The sequence below is a fragment of the Drosophila mauritiana genome, chromosome X (genome assembly GCF_004382145.1).
Source record: "Drosophila mauritiana strain mau12 chromosome X, ASM438214v1, whole genome shotgun sequence".
In the NCBI taxonomy this organism is placed as follows: domain Eukaryota; kingdom Metazoa; phylum Arthropoda; class Insecta; order Diptera; family Drosophilidae; genus Drosophila; species Drosophila mauritiana.
Window position 1 is genome coordinate 4,682,817 of NC_046672.1, and position 26,337 is coordinate 4,709,153.

Genomic DNA, 26,337 nt, shown 5'->3' on the forward strand with positions numbered 1-26,337 from the left:
TTACAGAGCCACGCCCACTAATCCCAAGGCCGCCCACTAGCCGACACCCGACTGAAAAACCTTAGATACTTTTGCAGTTTAAAATATACCCTGCTTTTTGATTAAAGCCTTATAAACTTTTTAAATCTAAGCCACCGAGTCAAAATATACCATAAATAGCATCTTGTTTCAAAATTAGTGACATTTCGTTTATTTTAAACATATTTTGGTATATATCTATTTATGTATCTATATCTTTTTATTTATGTACTAAGTGTCTATGAGATGAGTTGGCCAAGTCAAATACCTTTCGTTTGCGCGCCAACTCGCTCGTCAAAGTTGTTCATGCAATTTTTTTTTCTTTCCTTCTGCAGAAGCCCAACATCTGACCCCTGACCCCTGACCCATACCGTCGACGGTTCGCTCTGACAGCCAGCAGCTTGTAATTTGTAATGTCGAGAGTGCCAGGTAGTGGTTGTTGTTGCTGCTGAATGGTTCATGATTTTCAAATGAAATGCATTTCTAAACTTTTGCGGTGATTTAATGATGTGCCCGGGGTAAGTGGCTCCTGGCACTTGAGAATATGATTCATTTGAGCCATCCGAGTGGCGTATCCATCCAAATAGAGCCCCGAGTCCTTAATTAAGCCGCGCTCGAATTGATTTGAAAACCGGCAACCGATATTGTCAGCGGCGCACATTGAATTTGCGGTTCTAATTAGCTTCAATTAAGTGATTAAAAGCCATCGAACTCGATGGGAATGGGCCAGATCGAAGTTGCCATATAATTCAGGCGTGGCCCCATTTTATTTGGCCGCATTATAATTGCCAATTAATTATGACAACAACAGTAACAAAATAAAGGCAGGGGAAATTGTGACAGATAAATCTGTAAATTGTCATGTGCCACAAGCGGTGCGCATTTGTGCGTTTGCGTGTTTATATCTTTCGGGGGGATAAATAAGTTTATGGATGTGCCGTGCCACCAGCAACAATATTGCGATGACTTTTTAATTAAAAACAATAAAATAGTTTGTCGTATTATATTGATTGGTTAGTGAAATGAATCATCGGCTGCCGAGTTTCACTTTTTTTGCGCTTTTTACGGTGTTTATCAATTCCGGACAAATGGCTTCGGCCAAAGCCAGCGTAAGTCCGATTATCGGTTCAGTTCAGTGCGTGTATATATTTCGCTATAATGGCCATGGTCATTTTTCGAACGGACTTCCAGCTTATCCCCCAATTGATGAACTGCCAGCAGTTTGGCAAATATTTTGGCCAGCTTAAAGGACTTCTGGAGAAATTTAAAACTATCAGTTTCCATGTTAAACAAAGCCCTTAATTATGCAAGTAAAACGATTCTATTAAAGTAAGCCTGCAGACATAATTTAATATTCTGCAGCAAAAGCTTTTGTAACTTGCAAACATATCTGTATTGAACTGTACTGGCTTTTGCCAAAAATCAAATTTCTCACCCAAAATAATCAGTTTATTGTATACGAATTTTCTAATTCTTGTACAAATGTAGAATGCCATACATCGTTGAATTCGTCACAAAATTTCCAACAATGTGGCATTCCAGCCTAGAAATTTAAAATTTTGACCATTTTTCGCAAAATTTAATGATGTTACCCCTTACCAAAAATGTAAAAAATTGAAAATCGTGCAAAAATAATAAGTTTTTTGCCTACAACTTTTATAATTCTTGTCCAAATGTAGAATGCCATACATCGTTGAATTCGTCACAAAATTTCCAACAAAGTGACATACCAGCCTAGAAATGTAAAATTTTGACCATTTTTCGCAAAATTTAATGATGTTACCCCTTACCGAAAATGTAAAAAATTGAAAATCGCGCAAAAATAATCAGTTTTTTGCCTACAACTTTTATAATTCTTGTCCAAATGTAGAATGCCATACATCGCTGAATTCGTCACAAAATTTCCAACAAAGTGGCATTCCAGCCTAGAAATGTAAAATTTTGACCATTTTTCGCAAAATTTAATGATGTTACCCCTTACCGAAAATGTAAAAAATTGAAAATCGCGCAAAAATAATCAGTTTTTTGCCTACAACTTTTATAATTCTTGTCCAAATGTAGAATGCCATACATCGCTGAATTCGTCACAAAATTTCCAACAAAGTGGCATTCCAGCCTAGAAATGTAAAATTTTGACCATTTTTCGCAAAATTTAATGATGTTACCCCTTACCAAAAATGTAAAAAATTGAAAATCGTGCAAAAATAATCAGTTTTTTGCCTACAACTTTTATAATTCTTGTCCAAATGTAGAATGCCATACATCGTTGAATTCGTCACAAAATTTCCAACAAAGTGGCATTCCAGCCTAGAAATGTAAAATTTTGACCATTTTTCGCAAAATTTAATGATGTTACCCCTTACCGAAAATGTGAAAAATGGCGAAAATTTTTTTTTTTTGGAAAACAAAAAAAAATGATTAGGCTAGTTGGCGTTGGTAATTACCAGCACAAAATTGTCATTCTTTTAGTAATGTGATCATTTTTGGGCAAGTTATGACAAAAATTGCAAATAAAATATTCATATTTTTGCCAAAAATTTGCAGTCCAAATTTTAGCGGAAAAATAATCAGTTTTTTGTCTACAACTTTAATAATTCTTGTCCAAATTTAGAATGCCATACATTGTTGAATTTGTCACAAAATTTCCAACAAAGTGGCTTTCCAGCCTTGAAATGTAAAATTTTGACCATTTTTCGCAAAATTTAATGATGTTACCCCTTACCAAAAATGTAAAAAATTGAAAATCGTGCAAAAATAATCAGTTTTTTGCCTACAACTTTTATAATTCTTGTCCAACTGTAGAATGCCATATATCGTTGAATTCGTCACAAAATTTCCAACAAAGTGGCATTCCTGCCTTGAAATGTAAAATTTTGACCATTTTTTGCAAAATTTAATGATGTTACCCCTTACCGAAAATGTGAAAAACGGCGAAAATTTTTTTTGTGAAAATTTGAGCCGCGGTAATTAGCTACACAAAACAGTCAATCTTTGAGTTCTACGATTTTTTTGGTCCCGTTATGGCACAAAGCTCATTTAATATAATCATATTTATCTAAAAAATGCAGTCCCACTTTTTAACTTTTGTCCAAAACCGAAAAGAAGGTGTTTTAAATACAGATACGATACGAAGCCGATTGCTTTACCATTTAATTCTCCTATAGTCTGAATAAAAACATTTTTAGTTTCATTTGGTTTTGTAAAAACGAAACTGAAAAGTGCTAAGCTTAGTTTGGAGATTCGGTATTAGCAAGCGAAACCCTTTCCAGCTGTTGCTGACACACCGCATTTCCCACTTTCGAGGGAGCTATTCAAATATTACTCATACGCCATGTTGTACGGAGTGAGCAAAAAGCAATGGCCAGTTATTAGCTGGCAGTCCAGTTCAGTACGCTTCACTTCGGTTCGATTTTGGTTTTAGTATTGGTATTGGCATTGGTATTGGTTTCGGCTTCGGTTTTGGTTTCGTTTCAGTACCAAACTGGCCAACAAACAAATGACCGTTTTATGGCCGGCAATCAAACACAAGACCACAAATACTTAAACTTATGGATGTCTGTATATGCCAGAAGCCAGATATCGCCGCCATATGTATACACATATACGAGTATTGGATGCCTGCCATCATCATCATCGTGGCTTGGCAGAAGTTCCAATTTTTCACAGCACAACTCGACCACAAAACATATAAAAAACACATTCTTATTACAAATCGTGGCGAGTGGTGTGCCAAAAGCAAAAAAAAAAAAAAAAAAAACACAAAAAAACAAAAAATAGGGAAAGAAAAAAGTATGTTTTCATTCCCATAAGTGAAAAGAGGCCGAAGGGCGGCCGAAAACCCACTGACGCACTTATTTTGCGCTTTGAATCCAATCACGTACCAATTTTCCAAATTTAACCTTTTTGAGCTTGAGTTGGAGGCTCTGGCTGCCAATAAAAACCATTTGCCAGAGTGATATTTATATGGCGGCGTCGATAAAAAAGAGAAAAACGAAGAAGAGGAACGTGTTTAAGAAGAGTGCAAGCGAAATGGAAGCGGATAAGGCTAAAAAAAAGAGTGTGGGCTAAAGACCGCAGGCCAAACGCCCTTTGAACCGTTTCAATTGACCAAAGGTCAGGTCAGTTCGTAAACCCACCGATTCTCCATAATGCCTTGTTACAAAAAAATATTGAATATAACTCGTAGGAATATTGAAAATCTAGAAATTATAGATATTAACCCTCATTATTTTCACACTCATACTAAATATTTAATTAGTTAGTTACTTAGCCTGGCTTTAGTTTCCATAGTTAACAGTATTCCATATTAATTTCGAATTCTTCGTAATTTGAGCTTTATTATCCACCTCACTCATTTGCCATCTCTGTGGGCAACTGCACATGGAGAATTTATTAGTTATTTATTAGTTAGTTAGTTTATTAGTTAGTTATTAAGTATATATTCCCTAGTACGCCATACAAAATGCAGCTTTTTTTCTCCGTGTACTACTTATGCTCTTTTCGATTCTCGATATCTGTTTGCTTGGCTCCCATTTTGCCTGTAAGCGACACCATAAAATATTGAACGTGTTGAGCACACACACACACACACACTCACACAAGTGCACGGCCACTCACACTGCTGCACTTGTACGCTTGCACAGAGACGTGGGGTGGAAAAGTGGAAGAGTCGATGGGAGGGAAAACGCACTGACCTCGCCAACATTACCAACCCATCGATGCCTTCGATTCTTGGGCTGCGAATGTTCCGCTGAAGGGCCGTTCTGTTGTTTTATTTTTACGCGGTGGCACTTTTGGCTTTTGTTGCCAACATCCTGTCTGACCCTGCCACGCCCCCTTAGCCCCCTTGCCGACCGCCTCTTAAGCGAACTCAACTTTGACCCCCTGCGACCCCGTAGCGAGTAACGCTTCATTTTCTTTATTTCGGCTGGCAGCACGCGCATTACATTACATTACAACATGGCCGGAATGGGTCCGGTCGATCCGGAGTCCATGTCCATGTCCGTGTCCGTGTCTATGTCCGTATCCGTATCCGCATTCGCATCCTTGTTCTGGAAAATGAGAGAGCGGGACAGCCAGTGACTTTTCCGACTCGCAATTCGGCCACTCGCTGTTTGCCCATTTCTATTCGAGTGCGAGCGTGAGTGTCAAGTGAGTGTTTGAGTGCTCGGCTTATTCATGGCCAGTTGATTCGAGTGGAATGAATGCTGGCTACTGGCTGTCCACTAAGTAATTGTCTGATGTGAGCTTACGGGCCACAGAATATCCGCCATTCAGTCCGCAAAAGCACTGATTTAACATGGCATTTATTCAAGGATTAGTAAATAAATGTAAATCTAATATTCACATTAACACAACCAATCTTATTTCACATTTATTAAATATAACGTTTTTTTTTCTGACAACGAACTACTGGTTTCCCGTTTAAAGCCTTTTTTCCGCGCCTTTTTCCGCCCTGTGGCTTTCCTTTCTTTCGCCTTGCGAGGATTTTCCGCAGCTTCTTCATACGGTTTGCTCGATTTTTCGGTACAAATTGATGCCATCTGTTCGACGTTTAATGCCTTTGGGTTTTTGGCCAGCTCCCGGGCCATTTGTCGTGCAACACTTTCAGCGCTTTTTAATGCAGTGGCTGCATAATTTTAACGTTCGTAAGTCGCCTGCATTATCCGGGCCATAAATCGGACAAGAAAGACTTGGCCACGCCCACACCCACTGCTGGACGCCCCTGGGTTCTCCGTGGATGCGGATGCGGTGGAGCAGTTAATTTTGGCCACCGGGCAGCTCAATTTTCACACGATTGGCCCCGGCTCACATCCGTATTAAACCATGTCCCTTCAGCCCAACCTACATACATATATATATATATATATACATATATATTTATTCCTACCTGCAAGCCCACTCACCTGACCCGAAAGCCACTTAAGAGCCATTCAAATTACGTTTCATTACGCTTATTGAGGGGGGCTTCAGCAAGCAAACCTTTTTACGGACGGCAGGTGATCCCGAAAGTCGGGGAGACTCGCACTGAAATTACCACTTGCCAAAGAACTCTAAATAAATTGAGCAAATATTTATTATGTTTTCTTTTTTTATAAAATTTTCGCATTTTTCTTGTAATCAATTGATTGTATTTGTATATTTAAATCTTTTTATTGGGTAACTCCACGTCGAGCAGCGAATGCGAGTGCCTTCAAAGTTTGTGGCTTTGTTTTATGGCCTCGAACTTTTGAATTCAATTTGTTTTTGGGCATCCAAAAGTTATTGATTTAATTCGTATCTGGGGAATGCTTAATCAAAAATACTCGGATATATGACGTGCAGTAACACCCTGTTTTTCCGACACTTTTACCATCGGAAAATGTAAGGGAAAACTTGGTTGGCCGTCCGTGTGTGTGTGTGTGTGCTGCTCGTTAGCTCAACTCCGTGGAGATAGTTTTCCGACTTTCCTTGTTTTCATCATCGATTGGGAGTCCAGTATCTGGCCAAGTGGGCCGTGTAAACGCTGTCAGTCGTCAAGCGACTCAGCTCGAACACCTTGAAGCAGTCCAGTTAGGTTTCGTTTCGACAAAACATCAGCAAAGAACGTCTAAAAAATTTTCAAGTATTATATATATTTGTTATGTATATATATCCACTGCATTAGGTACGGGAATTTGGCGACCACGAGTCGAGTGTTTTATACATAACGAGTCCTCAGAAACGCAGTCAGGATCACACGAAAAGGCCGAATTGAGTCAAGAAGGTTCACAAAAAAGCTCTGAGATATTTAACTTGGTAAAACCAATCAACAATCGAGTAGAGCAAACTGTTAAGGATGAAGTGTTTGATTGGATCAAGGACGCAGTACGAAAGGTGGCTGAAGAGACGATAACTACCAAGCTACACAACGATTCTGAATTGGAACTACAACCAGAACTGGAGACGAAAACCGGAAATGAAGCCGCGAAGCCGACAAGCTAAAGCGGAAACGGAAGCTATAACTAAAACTAAAGTTCCACCAAAATTCCAGCAGTATAACACATTTAAATAGAGTTTTCATCCGACTACGAAATTTTAGTTGAAAAAATCGTAATGTTCCTTCAACCATATTCATTTTTCTTACCAAAAATTTCACGCAACAAATTGTAAATCTTTCAGTACAATAAATGACCCGAATTCAGCTTGCATACCGAATAAGATTTTTATAAGAGCGAAAATGCTTTCGCTGTTTTCATTGCCATTATTTAAATTCCAGTTTCGTTTCATAGTCGCCACATAAAAATGGTCAAATCCTGTGGAGAGTCTGTGTGTGCGATAAAGGGGGAGTTTGCGGAGGGCTTTTAGTGAGGCAACCAAACCATTGCGGTTATCAACGCACGTTGCACTCAGCAGGAGATTTCATTCCATTCCGGTTATTTAAAATATAAAGATTTGAATTTAAAAAGCTTGCAAATGCGGTGCACGGATAGCAGGTGAAGGTGTGTGCGAAAGCGATTAAATAATGCACTAATAGTTCAGTCCGACATTTATTTAAGCTGCTGCAGGCTTTACACTCGAAACAAAACCTGAGTGCAATTTTAAATTTTATTCAATGCAAACGTTGGTATCAAAAAGTGGCCAAAAACCATTAAGGTCTTTAATTCAGATGCGCGCAACGAAGGATGCAGAGAAAAAATATAAAAATACAGGACGTCAAACGAGAAGATAAAAGTACAGTCCCGCCAAACTGCAGGCGATTTCTGTCAAACTGACAGTCGGCTGAAAGGAGAGAAAGAGGGCGCGATAGCCGCCAAGAACGAGAAGGATAGATCGAGGTGAGAAAATCACTGAATGAATCTCATCCGAGAGTTTTCGCACTTGAAAGCGGCCGGCAAACAAAACAAGGACACCAGGAAGTGGGCGGAAAGGGTGAAAGGGCAGCGCGGCCCGTCCAGAGTTGCCTGCAACTGAAATGTCCGACGAACAATGCAAAAAATTAAAAAAAATGAACACACAAAAAATAGCACCAGACTCGGAAAGGTAAAAAATAAGAATGGCCGGCAACACAAATAAAATGCGAAAATGCTGGGCGACAAGAACAACAAAAGTACAACAACAACGACATCAACGGTGGAAATCTTCTGCTCTGCGGCAGTGGAAAACTTTTGAATAATTTATCTTGCGTTGAAAGGACGTTTTCATTAAAATTCGCCAACGTATTTAAAGTGCGAGATAACTCCCAGAGTGGCGATTATTCAAGTGAGTTCATTTGCCTGCTAGGAATGCTAAATGCGCAGGTAACTCCCCATACAGAAGAACATATACATATATATATACTTATATAGGCACATAACTCCCGGAAAATGTGTTTCACTGACAACCAAAACTCAGTTGTAGGAAAATGGGTACCAACCAAGCCGTACTTTGTACATTATTTTGGCCAACTCAACACATGTTATGCGGTAATTGTTTTATCATATTTTAAACGAGATAATAAATCAACAATAACATCATATGAATACGAGAGTAAGAGTTTCTCTCTGGGATAACAATACCCAACTTAATGATAATAAAATTGCAGAAAATTATAAAATAACATTAAATGATTTTAACGATTATAACTTTATATTTTTTGTGTGTGTATTCCTAAATTCTACCAAAAAAAAAAAAGGCGTTTGCCAAACTGCAAAGGGAAAACAAATGGAGAGCGAGGTTTTCATTGGAAAATTGTTTTACATTTCAATTTAATTAAATTCTTTGTGTATGGTCCTATAGGACATTTTTTATCCTACGTTGAAAATATGAGTCTACACCGTGTTATTTTAATGCGCTTTCCCTGTTCGGCCAACTTTTTTGATAAATACTGTAGGTTATATGCTTTTGTGTTTTCCATTAAAATGAAACACAAAACATCAAACATTTAAACGTAATTGTACTTTGAGTATTTCCAACTTAAAGAAGCTTTAATTTAGCATTATATTTTATTAAAATCCTGTTATTAATAAGCATTTTAAGCCACCATTTCAATGCCCAGACTTAGCTCTTTTGTATCTGGCAAATGTGTCAAAAGTGAGCCAACAAAAAGCTAATTTTCTGTCTGAAACAGACGCAGCTGAAATGCAGCTAATTTAACCGGAAACACATAAGAAACCATTCATTTCGGTGACGGAAATCTTCAAAATCTTTCAAACTATAAGCTTTGATAGTGGATATTTCGGTATCATGCCTTTGTTTTTCCTTCACCTTGTACTATATGTTTTTTTTTTTAATTATTTATAAAAGTGTTAGCCCGCTTGGTCTATATGTAAGTGGCTAGCTCTCTTGTAGCGCTTTGTTTTTTTCGGAGGCTTTTTGTTAACTGAAATATGGCGCTTTCGCTGCTGCATATCTCGCGTAAATATCGCAGCATTCACATGTGCCTGTGCTTATTCAGGCAAAGTGGGTGGCGATGGGCGCATTAACGTTGGCTACAAACTACAAACTGCACTGGGGCTGGCAATTTTCTTGCGGATCCCCACCGCAGCGCCCAGCCATTTCCATTTTATTCCGCTCCTGGGCAGCGTCGTTTCATCGCGCAATTTCCGCGCAAGTGTTGGCAATATAAAAATAGCGACAAAATATAAAAGTAATTTATGTTCGCCTTTTTCCATATCATTTCTATATGCATGAGTTCGGGCCACTCACTTCAGCTGGGTAGTTTATAAAAATGTATGGTACACCAACCAGGCAACCAACTACTGCTGCCGGCTCATCCTTTTTGTGATATATGAAATATGCATGCTGATGCGCTCGTTTGTATGCGCCAAACTGCATTTAATTTATTAAAATAAATATTTTGCAGTGTTGGATAACGGTGTCTGAGTTATGTCAACGACGATAAAGCACTTTGTGAATGTATCTTGCTTGAGCGTAACGCGAAAATACTTACTTACCTGCTGTACGAGTAGTTGCCTATGACATCAATTATTCTGTAGTGTTGAGCAACGTTGTATGAGGCAGCTAAAAGCGAATGAATAGAGCACGTGTCCGATTTGTGTTAGTAATGATAAAACACCAGATGCTTTGTCCATAATTGATGACAGGCCTTGGTCGTCGCTTTCAATATGATTAACCAATTGCCGCGTTAAAATTTACATGAAGCGAAACCGAAATTAAATATGTTTAGTCCGAAATCACATTTCATTATAGTGCGGCAATTGCATAATAATGTGGTCAGCCGCAAATAGCAGCCATTATCCGAGTCACCCAGCAACCAAACCCACCCACCTGTTTATATAGCTACCCACCTCGTTTTGTTGATGGCAAAACGTATTCCAAAATACTCATGAATATATCAGCATGAGCATTTGCCAGATTCATTTGACAGGATGTGGCAGGTGGATCTTTGTTAGTACACCCCGAAAGCAAATATAAATGCATATCCGCGAGCATGTATTTGCGTAATCGATTTCTAGTTTTTCATAGCTGCAAGCAAAACGAAACCCATACCAAACCAACAGAATAAAGCAGATATTTTTGTTTTGTGTGCAAAAATATTTAATAACTTTTTATTTGAAGCCAAGCTACCTGAAACTTTTTCGCCCACAACATGAATTCCATTACCAGCTTAGCAAAAATAATTAGGATGTCCCTTTTGACTTTGTTCAAATATTTCCGGACCAAATTGTCAACTAAAATGATACACAATTTGTGCTAGCAAATGGCCGAGCGGCATATTTTTTATTGTTCATCAAGTATGCAGAAAGGGAGGGAGATAGAGAGCGACAATAATGGGCCAAGGGAATGGGAATGGAGGGGCAATTCAGAAAGTTAACAAATAAAATTATGCAAACGTCAACGAGAAAAAATTCAAATAAAAAAAATAAAGGGACAGGGCACAAACAAATTTGCACGACAAGCTAAGGGAAAATAAAATCTGACTCCGTAATATGCGAAAACTGTGTTCATAGTGTAAAAGCGTCTATTTACATAGTCATGCATCATGGCAGAGAGAGAGAGAGAGACGGAGATATGGGTGGCGCGAAAGAGAGCCACACATAGGGCATGAATGAGAGGGCGAGAGACAGGTACAAATGCTTGGTAAGGAACTGCATACAACAAAAAAATTAAAATATCTATATGGAAAAGTTCATAAATTTTCAAACACCACGCGAGCTGGAAAACCAGCAAAAGGGAGAAAGAGAAAGAGAAAGGGTGAAAGAGACGCAGCACACAGGGGGACACAGATTGCGGCAAACTATTTGCAGCGCAGCAAAAGTGAAATGCAAATAAATCCCCAAATGCCAGCCCAGCCCAGTCGCAAGTACATGCAACACTAAACAACAGGCACGTTCGTCTTTAGCACCGCTCCAAAGTTTCCATTTTTTTTTTCTCTCTGGGTGCCACCACCTCACCAGCCACCGATTTTCCACCCATTTTCCCGCCTCGTTTGCCGGCTGAGAGATGGCCAAAAAACTACTCGCACACATATGTATGCAAAATATGCCCACCTACATCTACGAAAAAAAGATGAAACCCACGGACAGGCAGGGAATAAAAAGAAAACTCCGGAAAATTCGCTTACAAATCGTTGGACAGCAGAGTGCGTGGTCTACGCCATGACTTTTGCCCATTTGCGAGTAAACACTCGCATCTCCAGATTAATACGATTTTAATGTAGCCCACTTTTTGAGCTCCGCTGGGAAGTGAACTGGATTCTGCGCTCGGAAAGTAAATTAAATCTAAATTTGCAGCCATTAAAAGCAGCATTAGGATGATCCTATTAAACACCAGAGATTGTATTTAAATACTAAATATGACATTTATAAGCGTATTTCAAGTTGTATTCTGCGATCTGGCAAAAAAAGAAAACACACCATAAAATTGCTTCGATCCAAACTGACCTAATTTCAATGGTAGTCATCCCTGTCAGTCCCCGGAGATTCGCCAGGATCAAAGTGGAACCTTTGGGTGTGGGTCTCTGTTTCTGAGTATTCCCCAGCTGGAAATCATTGACAATTCGCTGATGTCTCCCCAAAAGCCCCGAGGAAGTGTTGCAAAAGGCACTAAAAATGAGAATGAAAATAAAATAAAAAAGGGAGCCCATAAATGGCAGAGCCAAAGCGAAACACTGCGGGGTCGCGGGGCTTTTTGGCACACGTGGAAGCATTTTGTCGGACCGGAAGTCGCATAATTCCAAAGCGGAAACAACTAATTTGATTGTATTTAGCACCAGTTGGGGATCGGGGATCCGGACGTAAAGCGGGTATAAATTGCGGGGGCCTTTAAAGGGGGTGGGGGGGTGGTAGTTGGTTGGCTTAATGAGCAACTTTTAGTTGCAATTAGCCAGCAGAGGAGCAGCTGGAGTGGAGAAACATCGACTCGAGGCCCAAACCTCAGACCCGGCTACTGCGGTTTTACACATTTCACTTTCGTTACTCGCAAAATGTGCTAACTTTTTAATGCCCTCAACTGTTGTCCAAAGCACTCCGTGCAACTGGCCGCATATATATATATATATATATATTATAGCGAAATGGAGAGCGTGCAAACTTTGCTTATATCAAAATGAACGACTCGGGCCATAATGCTAGGCAGGTCAGTGGCTGACAGCTGCAAAACTATTCCGAAATTGGAGCCAGGTGAAATGCTGCACAACTTTACATCGCTTGATTAAAAACTTTTCAAAAAACGTTAGGTTAACTCGTTTTAAACTTTGGCATCGCCTTAAAGTTGCAACAAATCTCGCATATAATTAATGCGATTCGAAACAAGGCGAACAAGAAAGTAAGAATAAAGTATTTGTCTATTCAAAAACATAATATAATTTATTGGAGCCAACTGTCCGCAATGTAACAGGCATGACGAAAAGCTGCTTGCTGCGACCGCCAGGAAAAGTTTACAACTCAATTTGTTGGACATTCCGCAGAACATATCCATAGTTAATGATCCTCCGTGGGGCGCAGTTAATATCGCAAACAACGGGGAAAATGGGGGAAAACTTTTGCGAATGGGAACGGCTGGTGGAAAATGGTGGAAATGATAAGGCGGCGGGAGTGGGGGCTCTGCCGCTTTTCCAGCAAACCTTTTTTGACAAGCGTCGCAGTCATAACTTTTACTGCGCTACTTGTTGTTGCTGTTATAATTGCTCATTACGCTGGCATGTGCCACGCCCACGACCATGCCCACGCCTAAAAACGCAACCGCTTCCCTTTCTCGACATTTTGCAGCTTTACAGCTCGCCACAATGAAACTTTTTAGTTGATTTTATTATTTTTTCCCCACTTCCATTCATTTTTTTGCTGTTGTTTTGTGTTGTGTTTGTTTGATGCCTTCCAATGGCAGATTTCCCGAAAACCGAAACTTTTCTCTAGGCCCAAATTAAAACAGTATAAGCATGGTCAAACACCGAAGACCCTTAGGTGGTTCAAACATATTTTGCTGAACTTTATTTCTGTTGGGTTGGCTAGCAACAAGGAGCGCTGAGCTAATTAAAATCATTTCATAAATTTGCCATTTCTTCGGGTGCACAGCAAACATAAGCAGGAAAATTCCCAGAAAGTGGCATTGAAAGTGAAATTACTAGACTAGAAATGGGCTCCTATTTGGGCGTTTCACAGCACTGCACGAAAAATGATGTGACCAGATGACGCGTATAAGGTAATAAATTATGAAGTATTTAAATTGCACCTTTAATGTTTGCATCTCTTTCCACTGACCAACACTGGTATTTCAGCCATCAAATATTTTCACCCAGCCAGCAAACAGTGGGCTTTCAATGTAAGAACGGTTTACTTAGGTGTTGATGGGAATGTGTTTTGGGGGTGGCTGGGCTATTGGGTGTGGTTTTTCGGTGGTTGGGTGGTTGGGTAGATGGGTGGGTCAAAGAACCGGATGGGCTTTGAGAGCCTGCGGCTGGGACGCGACACGTGCAACGGGCGCGTCAAATAGGAATTCATTAACAAAACGTTACACAAAATTTTAATTAAATATTAAAACATAAAAGTTTGTCGAGCAATATTTTCGGTGGTGCGTTGGCGACAGAATTTCGGCCAGGCCTTGGGGCACTTGAGCACCCGAAAATCGCCTCGAAAGCCACCCAGTTTGGGCAGCAGCATGACAGCGGGCTTTTGTTGTTGCTTTCGCTGCCTTTGGTAATAGAAAATTAAGTTCTATTTATGTGCAAAAGTTGCTCATTAAAATCGAGCAGGCAAACTTTGATTAAACTTGCCGGCCGCTATTATTTCTTCCATTTTTTTTCTCTCGTTCCTATACGAGTATACACTTTTCTCTGGGGCAACAGTTTGTTTTTATGCGACAAAACTTGTCGATAATTTAATTAGTAGAATTTCCTAGCCGGACACACAATGGCTGGACAATAAATGCCAGAGTGGCGAACAGCAGACAGCAAATTGCCCATAAGGCTTGAAAGCGGCCTGAGGGGCGTTGGGCGTAAGTAGATGGGCGTGGCACTCCACACGGCTACTCCACAGAAATGCTGTTCGGTTTTGCTTGCGGGCATTTAATGTATCTTTAATTTCCCCTGTGGTTCGTGTCGTACACAATCAGATAAATATACATACATGCAGACACATATATGCACACACACGACCATGTGCGGTGAACATGTATGCATGTGTGTGTGCGTGTGTGTTTGTGCATTTCCGTTTCCGCTGAATAGTCGTGGTTCCGGTTATCTGGCGGATTTTCTTCAGCTCTTTTTTGGAAATTTTATGCCAGCCCAAAGACGGCTAATTCGCAGAGGTTACAAATTTGGTTAGAAGCGAAGAAGAAAAGTGTTAAAATAGGCATTGATATTAGTAAATAAGGGGTTTAACTGGTAAAATTGTATTTATCTCCCACATCCGTCATTCCTAACAAACTGAATATTAAAGTGAGCCACTCTGTTTGGCAATCACACTTGACTGAGTCCCCAAAATCCACATTGTCGTCATCGTCGTCGTCCAAAATCGAGATACAAATTGGAATTTCGGCCAGAGAGATAGAGGGATATACATTTGGTGTTCTCAGAATTAGTTGCCTTACCCACGACCAATAAAAGCCCTAGACAATAATAACGACTTGTAGTTAATGCCGTCAAGCTAAGAAGTCCTGGGATTTCCCAAGCCGAAAGAAAAGAAGGGCCAGCGAGAGATCGAGATAATACAACCCTTTTTAATTCGAGTTTAAGGCTTTTGGGCCAGGCTAATGACGCCTTTGGGGAAATTCACCATCGACGGTCGATGGTCCAAGGTTGGCAGCCGAAGGAAAAACAAATTCGACCAGTGCATCCAATTAACTGGGAACATAAGACCACTCACTCACTTCTTCATTATACAGAGCTGCCCATCGGGGCCAACACAGAAATCAATGCGAAGACCAGGGAACTCATGAGTCCTTAAAACGGTTGCCTTTTCAGGCGCCCAAATGTATTACGCATGCAATGTTTGGTGTCTTTATGCTACGCTGAACAAAAAATCAGAATCAATATATAAATTTTGTATTGTAAAAATATATTTTTAAGAATTAAGAAGTCACAATGCATTAATATCACATAAAAGTGTTTGTTTTCTTTTCTGTGATGCGGCAACAATTTTCTCTCAGTGATCAGTTCTGATTCTGAGGTGTGGCTGACTTTGATTTGATTGAGCACAAAATGTACCATTTCTCAGCCTGTCCAAACATTCAACTGCACTCGATGTCCGCTGCGTAACATCGAGGTTGTTCCGGTTTTGAAGTGGTTTTCCAGCCGCCGAAAAGGGGGCGGGTGGGGGTCTTTGCATAGGGGGGGCTGAGGGGTTTTGGACAGTCCGTAATACCCTGACTAGGCGTGTTCACATGCCACGCCCATTTGACGCACACGGCAAGTGCAACAAGCTGGCAACCAGGACAGCGCCAAAAACTAAACCAGCTGGAAAGCAGTTTTGCGCAATGATAGCACACCCAATACCCACTACCACTAGTAATAAATGCTGTATATATGCTAAGCTGCATAGCATATGCTTGCTAAGTGCGAAAAAATTAAAAAAAATGTTAAATGATAGACTGTCGAAGTGAAATGCAGCATACCCTGCACGATGGCCAAATGCCAGGGTATGCACTGTGCAATCGCACGGCCACGCCTGGACCCAAACTGGAGCACATCAATGGGGATTTATAAAAAATGCAAATTCATTAGAAGAGCCGCCGACCAGGACGAGTTGGCCGACTGAGTGCTGAGATCTCGAGAGCTCGAAAGCTCGAAAGCTGTTGGATTCGATTCAGTTGGGGGCCAGCAGCTGCTCTACTAATTCCACAGACTTGACACCGGCAAAAAAAGTGCATGCCACAGAAATGGGGCTAGGCAGGCACGGAACCTCGGAACCTCAGACACAGAGGCGTCGTGTCAGCGCCGGGCGAAAGTGCAGCGTCAGGGGCTTTCCGCCACCCGCCACCCGCACCCCCTTCCTCCAATCTCTAACACTTTTTCCCACTTTCTCCACGGCGATGGCAGCATTTGGAAATTAAAAAGAACACCAACGGACCAGAAGAAGTCGAAGGAAATGTGCAACCTTTGGCTGCACATATTGACGAAGCTGATGGGATGGCAAGTATTCCGCACACACGGATGCGTGGTAGCAACGGCGACTTGGACATCTACTTCAATCTTTAAGTTCAAAAAACTCCAAATGCCAAAGTGAATCTATGTTGTAGATATTTTATATTATATTATATTTTAAATGCGGAAGTGCGATTTACTCTTTAGGAATAAGCTAGTTTCTTTAACATAGTATTCTATATAGAAATATTTGAGATTCTTTGCTAAAAAGATATATTTGTAGAAACAGGACATTTATAGGTCCATAGCTTGCAGAGCCCAACTCTTCCATCACTCTATCGTTTTGCGATTCTTCCAACCTCATTTCTGCGTTGCTGCTGTGTTGCTTTTACCTGCTGGCTGCACACACCGCATGAGTCCTGATGTCTTGATGTCCTGGTGTCCTCATGTCCTGGTGTCCTTAGGTCCTGAAGTCCTTCGTGACTTTCTTACCTGTGCGGTCTCCGGAGCACATAAATCTCAACTGTGGCTGCCATTTGAAGCGTCTTTTCAAGAGTCGACTGCGCGAATGAAATTCAAATTCGCTGCATATTTTGCGGCGCTTATTAAACTCAAGATAAACGCCCGAAAGGCAAAACGAAACGAAAAAGGATTTGTGGGCGTTTATGGGGGCGTGGCAGACCACTAATAGCAGCGCCTTGTTGCCACCGCAAAGCATGCTTTTCGGTTTAATGAAGCAGCCGCGGATTCAGCAGCAGATTCTCCGAAACTTGTGAAAACTCTTTCGCGGCAGTCATAAGTTCAATCAACATCAAATTTAATTAAAACGCTAAAAGCATCCGCCCACGCCCCCCTCCCCGCCCAAATGCAAAGTGAGAAAAAAGTAGCCAGCCAAAGAAAAAGCACCAAGAATGCGTGCACTGTGAGAAAACAGCTGCTCATGACAATAAAGTCAACGATTACATTGGTTTACAAAGCAAAGATCGCTGGCAAACGAAAGGTTTCATTGGAATTTTCGAAGGTTTCGAATATTTCGCTCAGTGTACTCGCAATGGCCGGAGGGGGTAGACACTGGCGAGAGAGAAAAGAGCGAGCATTAAAACGGAAATAATTGTGGTCTGGCCGGAGACCGTCGGACCGGATATGGCCAGGTCCAGGGGCGTCTGCTCGGAGAGGGGGCGTGGCAGTGGGATGGGTAGTCGGTAGGTGAGCCGCTGCAGGGGCAGCGACATTTGCAACACTTTTGGTTTGTAATTAAGTAGCCAAATGGCAGACAGACAGCCGAAGGGTGAGAAACAGAGGGAGAAAGGGGTCGAAACTTTAGAGAGACTGGTCGACCGAAAGAGGATGTTAGCCATCCGCAGCTAATCATAGTTACACAAATGCTTATGGCGGAATTAACTTGGCCGCCAACGATGAGAAACAATTGAAATCGATGGTAAGAGTCAAAGAGTTTGCAGAAATTGAACAAAAAGCATTAAGTGGGCAAGAGCGGAATTTTAAAACTTATATGCACTTAACAATTATAACACGCTAAGTAAAAAGTAAGCCAGCAGTTAATAGTTAAGTGTGGAAATATTAGCACACAAATCCAAGAAAAAAACTTTCGAAAGTCCATTCTCCATTAGACAAAGTTTATTCCCGTGTTGCACAAAGGAATTTAAATTTTAAAACAAAGTGCTGGGCAATTTCATTAAGTATAAATTAAAACAACTAGACAGCCAGACCAAACGAATGGCTAACACGGAGAGGAAAACTTTTGCAGACTTAAAAGCCCTCGAAGGTTAATTCTCAACTTGTGTTGGCCGTTCTTTATTTTTTTTTTTTTTTTAGCCAACCCAAAAAATGTAGAAAAACTAAAACAGAGGCCCAAATACAATTATAAACACATTTGTCTAACCATTTTTGCACTTTTATTCCTTTTTTGCTGGCCCCTTTGGCAACTTTAGTGGCATGCTCACTTTCAATTTGGCCTTCGTGTGAGTGCAACACACGTGAGTGTTGTTGCAACAATGGAAGAGGACAAAAAACTGAAGAGGTGCGAGTGCGAGGGGGCGAGGTGCGGAGACAGGGACAGCAACACGGGCGCAGAGCAAATTGTGTAGAAGAAATAAAAGAAAAGTGGGAAATGCAGACAGACTCTGTTAGTGGCAAACTTTTGCCGCTTTGCAACACTTGAGCACCAGCACTCAGCGAAAGAGACGGCTATACGGCGCCAGAAAGAAAGAGATGGGGTTAGAATGAGAGGGCGAACATAGCTTATCCACCCACACATGTGAGTGCGAAACTAATTTAAAAAGTAATTTTTACTTCCGGCATTTACACAGCTGCACTAAGGTAAAAAATGATGATAAAAAGCTTACAATGTGCAACGCAAAACTCATTTTGTTGCTCGGATATTTGGGAAAGTGCACAACAGATTTGCGTTAACTTTCGCAATAAATATTAAACAGGCCAGATTTTTGGCCCAAGCAAGTGTTTAACTTTAATAGCAGCTCTCTGCACAAAGATCAATTGGCAATCCTATGGGGGAATTACAACAAACAAAGTTACACTATTTTCGGTTCAAACAATTTGTAAAATTTGTAACTTTGGCAACAATTGCAGTTCAGATAATAATTGCCTGCTCCTTGCGAATGTCCCTTAAACGGACTTCCTCGTTTTCCAGCTAAAAATCAACACGGCGGTCTGGCCGTTTACTTTCTCAACAAAGCCAAATCAGAGTAAATAATAATGAACTAGCCCGATGGCAACAACAGCTCACCCCTTGCCGCTAAATCAGACCACGCCCCTACCCACGGGCAACCGCAACATCGACAGCTGCAACAACATTACGTGCAACAACAAATGCTTATTTAGTGCTGGCAATCTGTGTTCGATGTGTTTCGATTGTTGTGGCCAAGGGCCGCAGGTGAAAAGTGGGCGCAAAAATGGGTGGCACGGAAAGGGGAGTGGCATTGATGGGTGGCAGCGTGGGCAAACAACAAAAGTTGCCAAACTCAGCAGCGGAAACTTCAGGTTCAGTGGTCTTTTTTGCCAAAGCAATTAATTTACTAAAACTATTTGCGATTTGCACGTAAACCAGTTTAAAATCAAAGTCCAAGTAAATGCCAAAAACAAATGATGAATGGAGTGTCCTGCGGTTATGCTCCTATGACACTCAACCAAAAACTCCACATGTGAAAAGTCATTAAATGAATAGCCAACAGAGAACCAAATTGGGTCAGCGTGTATAACTTGTATGGGAATTTAACACTTAGTTTTATGAATAATAAATATTTGATAACGCATTTTTCCCATGTGCAATGACAGACACTCAAAAGTAAACACCGTAAATCCAGTGAGCGGGCCATAAACGCAATTCATACATAAACGAATATACATCATAAATATCAATGGGAGAGACATCAAGATTTGTCATAAGGCAATGATTCCCGGGCTCATAACAGATCTAATGCCAAAGCAAACGCTGTGAAATGGCCAAAATATATATGTATATATATAGAGAGCACATAAACGCGACAATGTGGCCATAAAAGCTAAAGCAAATGCGAAAGCAAAAGACAAGCAAACACACTCGCGCACTCACTGACATTTCATTTCATAAGCCCGGCATCTTAATCTCGAGGCATAAACTCGTTGACACCCGTTGTCACACAACACACACCACACACCACCCAACACACCTCCCGCTCCCCGGAGGAAGGAAATGTCCTTTCCCTTTTCCCAGGGAAACTGCCACCCCCCTTTTTTCCGCCCACGGTCGTGTTATCCATGTTTGAAATTAATTTTACTCACACAAAAATTCTCGCGCGCATACAATTTCATTAAGCAAATATTTTTGTGTCGCCCGCCAGCGCTACCTACGCAGACACGCCCACTTTTCCAGGCGGGGCCACGCCCCCCAACCGCCCACACAGCCCCTTGGGCGCAAAACAGAGCCGCAACAAAAGCAAATCAGAAGGCGTTACCAAGGCCACAGAAGGATGTGTTGAACTTGGTACTTTCGCGCACTTGTTTTGCTATAACAATTCCCAAATAAATGATATGGAAAAATAAAATGAAATAAAAAATAAAATAAAAATAAAATTATGAAGGAAATGTTCTACATAAGATCAAAAGCGAGAAAATGTTAAAACTATACAACAAATTTGGCAATGAACAAATGCAGCAAAGTCGCAAATCAATTGATAATTTACTCTAGTTAAGTCCCATCAATTCACATTTAATTATGTGATTTTTTCAGGATCCTTTGCGAAGGACCAAACGGATTTATCGCTTCAATTTTTTGCCTGCATGTTATCTTAACTTTTTTTTTTTTTGAGTTAACGACGCGCAGCTTTTATACGATTTTAATGCCGCGAGCGTTTCCACAAGCAACTGAATCATTGCGCTCATAAAACGGGGCATATAACAAATGATAGTCGAGGCCACGCCCACTGCGACTGGCTCACAAAAGAAAAAAAAAAATGCCGAAGTAAAAAAGACAGCGCAATTAATGCATTAAAATAAGAACGAAAGCAGAAGCGAAACATTTGCAGGGCCAATAAAAATGGCATTTAATGACGCCTGCAAATTTTCGAGCCTCAAATAATCAGCATTAAAATGAGCAAAAGTGCTGAATATAAAATTAATTGAAATATCTCAGCGCGCAGAAGAGACAGCGACGGAGATAAAGGCGCATTAAATATATGAAACAGTGCCGAAGTCAAATGCCAGGGATTTTCCAGCGCCAATTGACATGCGAATTTTGATTGCGAGTGCGAATTAAATGCGAAATGCTTTCAACCGATAATGAGCCAAACAAAACGCTTCAAGCATTACCAAAAGTAACCCATATCGAAATCGAATTTAAAAATAGAGAGAGGCGTTCCAAAAATTATACCCCAAATTATCTTCAAGTTCGGCCAACAAAGCGTTGAATTCTGAAGTCCAAGAAAAGGCAGCACTCAGGACGACAAACCAATTAAGGCGAAGGACACAAAAGAAGGAAGTGGGGTAGGCTGATGAAGTAAGCAAAGAGAAATGCGAGTGGGCAAAGTGGAATGACGACTGAGCGAATCAGTTCGCCCATTCCGACCAGGATGTTGCCCATGGCCAGCTTATTGGCTCAGTTGGAGCCGGCACGATGGTATTTCCCCAGATCCTCGAGATCCCCGAGATGCCCCCACCTTCCACTTTCCACTGTCCATTCCCCCATCCATCCATCTCAATTTACTGCGTGAGACTTTTGTCAACGCACGGCGAGAAAATGAATGCCAGCCCGAATGGAAAAAAGAAAATGGGGAAAACTGGAGCTGGGGGCTGCGAGCTGAGTTGTGGGGCGGGGCCAAACAACCAGCGCTCTAACAACAGTCATTAAGCAGCCTTCGAATTTGTATCACAACAATGCCATGGTTACAATCGTCTGGTTAAAGTTGCAGTGTACTGCATTTAAGCCACTTACCGCTTACAGATTATTTATATAAACTCATTAACAGAAGACACCATATGCCGCACTCAATTCCTTTAAGATCGTATACTTGATTTTAATGCGTATACGCAATGTTGCCACTGCCATGCATATTCTTCAGTGCAACAAGGTAGAGAGGAGCAACCAAACGGAACACGTTGCAAAAAAGTGTTGCCCCAAAAAGCAATTTATACGGGTCTACGCCGCTTTCTACCGCTTTCTCTCACTTCCCTTGTTTGATAGCTGAGGCCACAGTGTTGCACTAGTGTGCGTGTGCATGCGTGTGCGTGTGTGTGTGTGTGTGGGCAAACATAAACAACAGTTACGCTCGAACAACGAGCAAAGTTGCATTTCCGCTGTAACCGTTTTCCGCACAGGAAATGCGTTCGACGCGTGTTTGAAATATTGGGACCGAAAGTCGCAGCCCTGGATTTTCCGCCGCCGGGCTTTTCTCCTGCCTTTCCCCCCGCCCCTCCCCCACCATTGCCGTGCCGCCCCATTTTTGCGGTCAACTTGGCCAGTGGGCAGTGATTTCGCTGCCCGTCGGTTCTTCGCAACCAGTTTTCATCTCATTTGAGCGAGCATTTAATGTTCAGCCTTCGCGGGCTGGCAAACTGCGCCAGGAAATGAGTCTTAATCCCCGCGATTTTCCACCCAAAAACCATCTACGATCGCGAAACTTTTGGCTGGGAGTGGGCTTGGATTTTCCGCAAAACGGTTTTGCTGCTGCATGGCAAATCATGTGTAATGGAATTAAAGTCGCAACAAATTTGCACTGCCACTGTTTGCAGCAGATTGAAATTGAAAATAACAATAGTGAGTTAACAAAGGGAACTTAATAGTTGCCTTTAAATTGGTTAAATATATTAAGTTCTGGCTTGTGAATTTCTAATTGCCTCCCTTTTTTTCATAGCATATATAATATTTAATATAATATATAAATTTCTATTAAATGATTTTCATTCTCGACTATTTTGTACTAGTTTTCAAGTATTCCCAATCGAATCACCTTGATTGCCACACAATTTTCGCATTTTTCGCATATATGCTTGCTTTCTCACCTTGGCCACTTGTGACTTTGATTCAAGATTTTTGTGTTTCCCATGCTGCAGTTTGCCCCTTGGCCGAGATTCTCACCTCGCCCAAAGTGAAGGTGTCCGAGTGGGGCCACGCCCCCTGCCACGTCCGCCCTGCATGCGAAATGCGCAACACATTGGCTGCACTTGAACTGAATTCCCTGCGCTTCGAGTTGTTGTTTTTCCCACCTTTTGTTTTGCCGCCGCTTGTCTTAGCCACTTGACGCCCTTTTGACCGCCTTCCTTTCGCATGGAAAATAGCGAGGAAAGCGTTGGAAAAGCCTCGGGAACGTGTTGGTGGGCCGTGTTTGTTGTGTTGCACAGAGAGCAACTCAAGGGGCAAGTCAAATATGCTGTCCTTGTGTCCTTGGGCGCGTCCTTAATTGCCGCACCTTCGTTTGCCTGCTCGCCTTCGGGCGATTTGTTGCGCATATCCTTAAAATGCTGCATAGTACATGGTCTTAAGTTAAGATATTTTAGCAATTTAGTAAGCTAGTCACATTGGAAATTTCAGGCTAATAATGTTTGTTCTTCACCTCAATAGTTGGTAGCAAGTTTTGGCCATTCGAAGTGAAAACTAAACAAATTCCACGCTCATCAAAGCGAACTTCAATCGACGATGGCAGAGCTGATGATTGGGAGCGTAAGCTGCTTAGGCTTTGCCCATGGAAACACCCATCGAATCAACCCAGTGAGCCACGCCCTGCCAACCGTCAGTTTTTGGGCATTTTGGCAAAAGTGATTAATTTCGAGTAATTGCAACTTAATGAAAAGCATTCAATTGTGCAAATTAATGGGAATGTCTTCAGCATTCTGATTTCCACACACGTTCATTTGTGTGTGCGTGTGTGTTTTAGTGCCTGTTAATTATTGCTTTGATGAACCGCACTCAACTGATTCAGCTTCCACCTGCAAAAGGCCCAAAGTTCCGGGTATTCCCAATACCCAAATGCGATTTTCATCTGCGGCACTTGCGGATTTTGGCCGGAATCGTAAGCGATTGCCTTGGCCATCGGGGCGGAATGCCAAATCGGTTTATCGTATCTATTTGCCTATTTTAGCAGAAAATTATGTCAAGCAATTCGAAATGCCGAGCTAAATGGCTTAGAGTTTAGCCAGTGTGTGTGTGTGTAGCTCAAAACAAAAATGGCAGCAAGCCAATTGGATGTCAAATGTTTATTCAAAACCACGAATGGGAATGCAATTAAATTATTTATAACATTTTCGATGCAACTCAAGTTGAATGCATCCCCTTTTGAGAAACATTTAGGACACAAGATCAATCCATTATCCAAACCATTAAGTTTGGCTTGTCCTTCTTCAATCCGCAGCTTGATTGATCGTCTGACTGATTGATTGAACTGCGAGGCAAGGACCGGGCAAAACGGCGACCAAATGCAAGATGAACCCGGATCAACCGATGTCAATGCAAAACGGGGCGCCGCCTCCGCCCCCCTCGCAGCTGACCGCCCACACAATCGCCGCGTCCTCCGTCACCGCTGCCCCGCCCACCGGCTCCATGGCCGCCCCCACAGCCCTGCACTACGGCAGCGGAATGGGTGGGGGCATTCCGCCCACTTCGTCCGCCGGCGGCACGGCCGGCAACTATGTGTCCATCGGCATCCTGCCCAGCATGTCGCCCGCCCAGCTGCCCCCGCTCCTCCTGCCCGCTCCGCCGCCAGCGACGACGACCTTCAAGACCACGCCCCTGCTGCCCATGCCCACGCTCGAGGACATTGAGGTGGCCAACCAGACGGGCGGCCAGAGCGGTCAAGTGAGTAGTCCACATCGAAACTAATTCCATTTACACCGTATTCTAGATAAAAGTATTAGCTTTTCAAAATACGATATCTCTGTATAATTGCGCACTTTTTTTGGCATCTGTGAACTTTTGCAGGTGGTCGTGTCCTTGGCCCAAACTTCGATGGCGCCGCCGGGCATTTTGAAGTACCCCACGGCGGGTGGCTATGTGAGCGACATGATGGCACCGCCGCCCAGCCTGCCGCTCTCCATGTCGCTGCCCCATCCGCCGCTGACCTCCATTGCTGGCAGCACCGGCGGCAGCAACAACAGCAAAATCAGCGGCAGCAACATGAGCGGCAGCAACAGCAATTGCGGCACGCTCAAAAGCAATGCGAAACTGTTGCCGCTCCAACTGATGGCCACGCCCCCCAGCCGCAAGGAGCCGCTGACACCCGCCCATCCGCAGGCGGCCTCGATTCAGGCCCAGGCGCAGGTGCAGCATCAGCTGCAGCAGCAACACCAGCAGCAGCAGCAGCAGCAACAGCAGCAGCAACGGCAGCGCAAGCGTCAGGGCTGGTGCTCCTGTTTCAGTTCGGGGCCAGGTGGTGGCCCCGCCGGCGGTGGTGTTGGTGCGGGTGAGACCGGAAAGACGCCACCCGGATACGGAAGCAAGGAGAAGAAGAAGAGCCGCAAGGCCACCTCGCAGACGGTGTGGTCCGCCCTGCTGACAAACCTGGGCATCTGCATGCTGCTGCTCGCCTACACACTTCTGGGTAAGCGCGAATGCGAATTAGGTTGGACTAATTAATTCAATAAATTAGCGAGCGAATTTAATTTAATTAATTAGGCAGACTTGCCATTTCAACCACTTGTGCTTAGGAACTTGAAATCGATCATTTCAAGATATCGAATCGAAGCTACAAATTTAGAAACATAGCTTAATTATGGGAAATACTTGCTGGTGCTTTTGAATAACATATACTCGTATACTACAGTTTGGCTATAGTTTCTTGGCCCGAAGCAGCTGGCCCAATAGCCAAGTTGGCGGCACTGTGCGTGACAGGCACTCACATATCATTTGTATCCGCTGTCTGTTTGTGCCAGTTGGCATTTCATTGTTGCGGCCACCCTAATTAACGCGGCATCTTCTTTCGGCCACGCGCCCAGCTCATTTGCTCCTTTTTGCGGCGCGTGTGTCATATACAGATCTACAGATACATTTTCGGATACAAGCACGGATGCGAATGCGAATGTGGATGGGCTTACACTAGTGGATGGCGTTACTGTTTGCAAGGATGCTTAATGTATCTTGTCACAGGCTTCGACGTTTAAATTAACCAACAACAGAAATGGGGCGGGAACGCCGCCCAAGCCGCCGCACGACAACGTGATAAATTTAATTAATCATTCGCTGCCATACCGCCCCCTCGCCTCTCCTTCAGCCGCCCAAAAAACAAACGTCAAAATGGCGGCCGCAGCGCCAAAACTTATGTTTCACTCACACTCTCATGGAAATGCGTGTATTTCCGGTACAGTGGACACTAGCATATGTTCATCCAAACATTACTGCA

The 26,337-nt window shown here is 42.3% G+C and overlaps 2 protein-coding genes across 4 annotated transcripts in view; both read left to right on the forward strand.

Moving 5' to 3' along the window:
• LOC117146500 overlaps window positions 1-26,337 on the forward strand; it is a 62,762-nt gene that overhangs the window by 28,091 nt on the left and 8,334 nt on the right. For 2 of the 3 annotated variants that reach the window (XR_004459803.1, XM_033312751.1), the window contains exons 3-4: window positions 24,355-24,797; window positions 24,921-25,539. Coding sequence is in view for 1 of the 3 variants with exons in the window: in XM_033312751.1 (XP_033168642.1) it covers window positions 24,426-24,797; window positions 24,921-25,539 (991 nt within the window). In the remaining 2 variants the exon portion in view is untranslated. Of the gene's footprint in view, window positions 1-24,354; window positions 25,540-26,337 lie in introns of those variants that run through there. The other variant, XR_004459804.1, reaches the window with a different exon arrangement.
• Window positions 6,521-7,187, forward strand: LOC117147090 (the record flags this gene model as incomplete). Its single annotated transcript, XM_033313855.1, has 2 exons — window positions 6,521-6,569; window positions 6,665-7,187. Coding segments are annotated over 2 exons (366 nt in total), but the record flags the coding sequence as incomplete, so codon positions are not given.